This window comes from Aulostomus chinensis, chromosome 7 (assembly GCF_037954235.1).
Source record: "Aulostomus chinensis isolate RoL2024-O1b breed Wild chromosome 7, RoL_Achi_v1.0, whole genome shotgun sequence".
NCBI lineage: Eukaryota > Metazoa > Chordata > Actinopteri > Syngnathiformes > Aulostomidae > Aulostomus > Aulostomus chinensis.
Window position 1 is genome coordinate 8,610,057 of NC_141326.1, and position 4,068 is coordinate 8,614,124.

A 4,068-nucleotide genomic window follows, 5' to 3' on the forward strand; every position below is an offset into this window, starting at 1 on the left:
GAAATTTCTTTAATTTTTACTGTATCACTGTATCAAATGAATTTGAGTGCCCAAGTGCTGTGTTTTGTTAATTGTCTCATGTAACTGCCACAGCGGAAGATTATGGAGTTAACACATATTTCACACACACATTTCTAGTCTCTTGGTCTAAGCAGCAAAGTTCTTTTGTTTTAAGTCCCCACTGTCTGTGAAATATGTTGCAGTGTATTGTATTGTAACACCTTTATAAATTTATATTGAGGATATGTACGGAAGATGAAAGCCCTGTACATCATGGAGGTAAATTGTGTTAAAAGACTACATTTGTTTCCCACTGTATTTTTTGAGATGGAGAAAAATGCAGTCACAGAGACACAAATGGTTTTGAAAAAGATGAATTTATTGCTTCTATTGCCGGTATCCCTTTGGGGCAGAATGGATACCAGGTCACTGAATTTTTAAAATCTGTTTTTCCTATCGCACAGTAGAAGATAAATTACCTTTACCTGAATTCTTCACCTAAAATAAACTAAAACTAAATCTGTATTATTATCAGCACAGAATGTGTTGATAATAATACAGTGTGCTCTATTACCGATACCCATGAACTCTTGGGCAAGATGTCTCTTTACCTCTGTTGTTGTTTCTTCATTGTCATGCTTTACAGAAGAGAGGGATAAGAGGGAGCAAGAAAGATACTGAGTTGTTGGCAACTTTATTAGTTTGATTGATTATGTTGTCTGGCCTTAACATTTTCGTTGTTTATTTGATTGACTGAACGTTTAGTACACTTTTACTGTCATAAGTTAGCCATATGATGACTTTGAAATATTCAGCAGATGCACAGGCTGAAAATAACATGTTTTTGTGCATGATATTGAACTTGGCTTATATTTGTCTTGTCCATAACTGCAATTCTAAATTGATTGAAGATGGATGAGTCACACATTTCCTTTTTTTTCTTCCATATTTCACCATGTATGTCCCCATTTTGTGTCTCCGTATTACACTAAATAGCAGGTTTTCTTAGGTGATTTTTTTTCGCGATAATTCCATGACTGTTAAAACTTCATATTTATTTCAAATGCAGTTCTATACTCTATTCAGATGTTTTTCAACTTTTTTGAGTTACATAAAAAATAAAAGAAGTTTATTACAATTTTTAGTGCTGTTTCTTCATATAACTGTTACAAGACTTGGAGTTTTAATAATTTTTAATAGAAAAATGGTATTCAATAAATTAAAAACAAAAACATCAAGAAAAACATTGAAGTTGACTTTGAAGTGTTAGTAAGTGTTAATCAATGTTCATTTCCAATGAAGTCCTTAATAGAAGACAAAATTAGTATAATTTAAAAAAACAACAGCTGACAAAAACTGTAACATCAATAAAAATTGTTTTAATTAAGGTTGTATTCATCCATTTTTCTATTCATCACAACAAGTAACTACAGTATTTGATCTTTTCTTCAAATTTAAAACTTATTTTCACAGTGGCGTATGATGGAATACGACATATAAAGTATATCATACATTTGAAAAAATACAGTTAAGAATAACTTCAAATACATGTTCAAATACATTTTTGTCACAATACATTTTTCACAGTATGAATATAAAGACAGCGTGTGGATAAATTATATGTCAAGTTGTATTCTAAGTATTCTTTGACACATCCTTTTCAACCTTGGTGTTTCTCTAAAATATAAGGTCCACTTGCATCGATAGTCACATCATAATAATGCATCATAATCACTCACTTCACTGTTGATGATTGATGTTTTTTGTTTGCAAAGTGTTTATCATTAATAATTATTGTTCAATCGAACACACAAGACACACACACACACACACAAGACATACACGCACACACACAGAGTGAAAAACCTTTAGTCAAAGAGCCTTCTGAAAAAGCTTTTTTTGGCGGGGAACATCTTAATTGTGTGGGGAGTTTTCCTAAGTTTCGCTTTAATAGGGTTGCGCTTCAGGGGCAGGACAGGCCGAGTTGGGGTCATTTCCTGGAAAGGCAGGCCTCCATGATCCAGGCAGAAGTACTTCTTGCTGTCCTGTGAGAGCCTCAGCAGCAGAGTCTCTGACAGCTCCATACATTGTGCATGGACCCAATGTCCTGCCTCCCCCCTGGAGCAGAAGATCATGGCTGGCCGGTGGAGCTCAGTGGAATAATATGGCTCCCATGTGTTTGGGTCCACCTGACAGCCTAGGCAGCATTTGATCCAGTAGCCTGTTTGTGATTCATCCTCCTCATCATCCTCATTGTATGTATCTCCTTCTTCTTCACAACTCTCAAGCTCATGAGGCTCACGCCCAAAGTAGAGCTCCTCGGAATCTTCAAGAGGAGTAGAGTTGTCACAGTCCATAATCTCCTGGCTGCAGCCCTGGCTTCCTTCTTCTTTGCCTTTACCCTCTGTTTTGAAGTTCACTTGATAGTAGTAATGTATCTCTGTTTGGGATGGCCTTCCCTCAGTTGGTACAGCAAGTAGAATGCTTTCTTCACCAGTACTGCCACCATACCAGGTCCTACTGTGAATGATATCTGGGGTCCACTTAGGTGCGTCCATGGGCTCAATGTGAATCCCTTTCTCATCCAGTATTACAGTGCTGCAATCCATCCTTTTCTGAGAGTTGGACTGATAGCCTCCTAGGATAATGTATTTATGAGAGGGACCTGTACGGCTGATGATGGCACTAGAGATGGATACACCATTGTCTAGGGCTTCGCAGGAAAGTGAAGGACCACCCTGCAGAAGCTCTACACGGACACAAAACAAACGAGGTGGCCGGGAGTCCGAGCTGAGTGAGTGACCTCCGAGAATGTAGACACAGTCCTCTCTGGCAAGAGCCAAGTGGAAAGACAGCCCGTCACTAAGCTCTGGTAACGTGTGAGCAGAGCAGCAATTGAACTCCAGGTCAAACACAAAAACCTCAGGGAGACAGTCAATGACACTGTTCCAGGTCTCTGAGGTCCGTTCTTTTGCTGGTACGTGAGACCTACCACCAAACAATACACAGGCTGTTTTACCACAGTTTTGAACCACACTGATAGAGTGACCATATCTGGCCCCTGGCGGCTCTCCTACCAGTTCCTTCTCTTTGCATCTTAGGGTTAATTTGCGATTGCAGCCACGGCTGTCCATGGTAAGTAGGTACATACTTGATGAGATCTCGTTATTTGGGGTGCGGCCACCGTGGATCAGATAACTCTCTGGAAGACCATCATAGGGGTCAAACCGGCAAACAGCAGGACAGCGTAATGGAGGAAGGTAGCAGGAGTCATTCGAGAAGGAGATGGCCCTCAACCTTAGCTCTTCACATTTAAACCGCACAGCAAACACTCCTGTTGGACAGGAGCGCTTGGGCCAGCCTTTCTGTCCGAATAGGAGAACCTCACCATCCAGCTGCAGCAGAGAGCAGCCCGGCTGTAGGAGGCCTTCACAGTTCACTGGAGTTAATGGTTGCAGTGTCATATTTGGGTGCAGGTGCCTGCATCAAAACAGCACATAAACACAGTCAGCTGTTGCTTGTTTTCATTCAAGGGTTTTAAATTGTGACTTCCTGTTTATTACAAGATAACATGTGATGACTTAAACAACCAGCCTCACCATTCCTTTTCATATATGTAAGAAATATCACAAGTTCAATTCCTAATTTAGGACATTAATTTCAATGGCTCTGAACAAGTAATAAATGTAGTCAATAAAAAGGAATATGGAAGCCTTAGAATGGCCGTGCTTTTAATTGCTGCTGTTGTGTACAGATATCAAGTTTCTGCATTATCTTGACATAAGTAGTCTTGCTTTCTTATTAGAAAGAGTGGATGCATTTTATCTTGAGCATAAGGCAGTGTTCTCTCAAGACAATGATAATGACAGAAATGGCAATTCTCTGCTGGAATTCTAAATTGTCATTTAATAATTAAAATAGCAATGTAAATGATTGAAAAATGTGAACTGAACCTTCATAACACACACATACAAGTACACTTGCACATTTCCACACTAGCTGTATGCACAATAATCCCCCCCCCCAAAAAAAATTTGGTTTGAGCAAAAATCCCCCCAAAACTAGAAA

At 39.2% G+C, this 4,068-nt stretch overlaps 1 protein-coding gene across 1 annotated transcript; it reads right to left on the minus strand.

Annotated features, from left to right (window-relative positions):
* Nucleotides 1-1,868: 1,868 nt before the first annotated feature.
* Nucleotides 1,869-3,474, minus strand: rag2 (recombination activating gene 2). The gene has a single exon (XM_086207693.1). The coding sequence runs from the start codon at nt 3,462-3,464 to the stop codon at nt 1,869-1,871; it is 1,596 nt and encodes a 531-aa protein (XP_086063819.1). The 5' UTR covers nt 3,465-3,474.
* Nucleotides 3,475-4,068: the final 594 nt, after the last annotated feature.

What these genes read in the sequence shown, in the direction of transcription:
- rag2 (XM_086207693.1), bottom strand. Translation starts at nt 3,464, where the DNA reads ATGACACTGCAACCATTAACTCCAGTGAACTGTGAAGGCCTCCTACAG.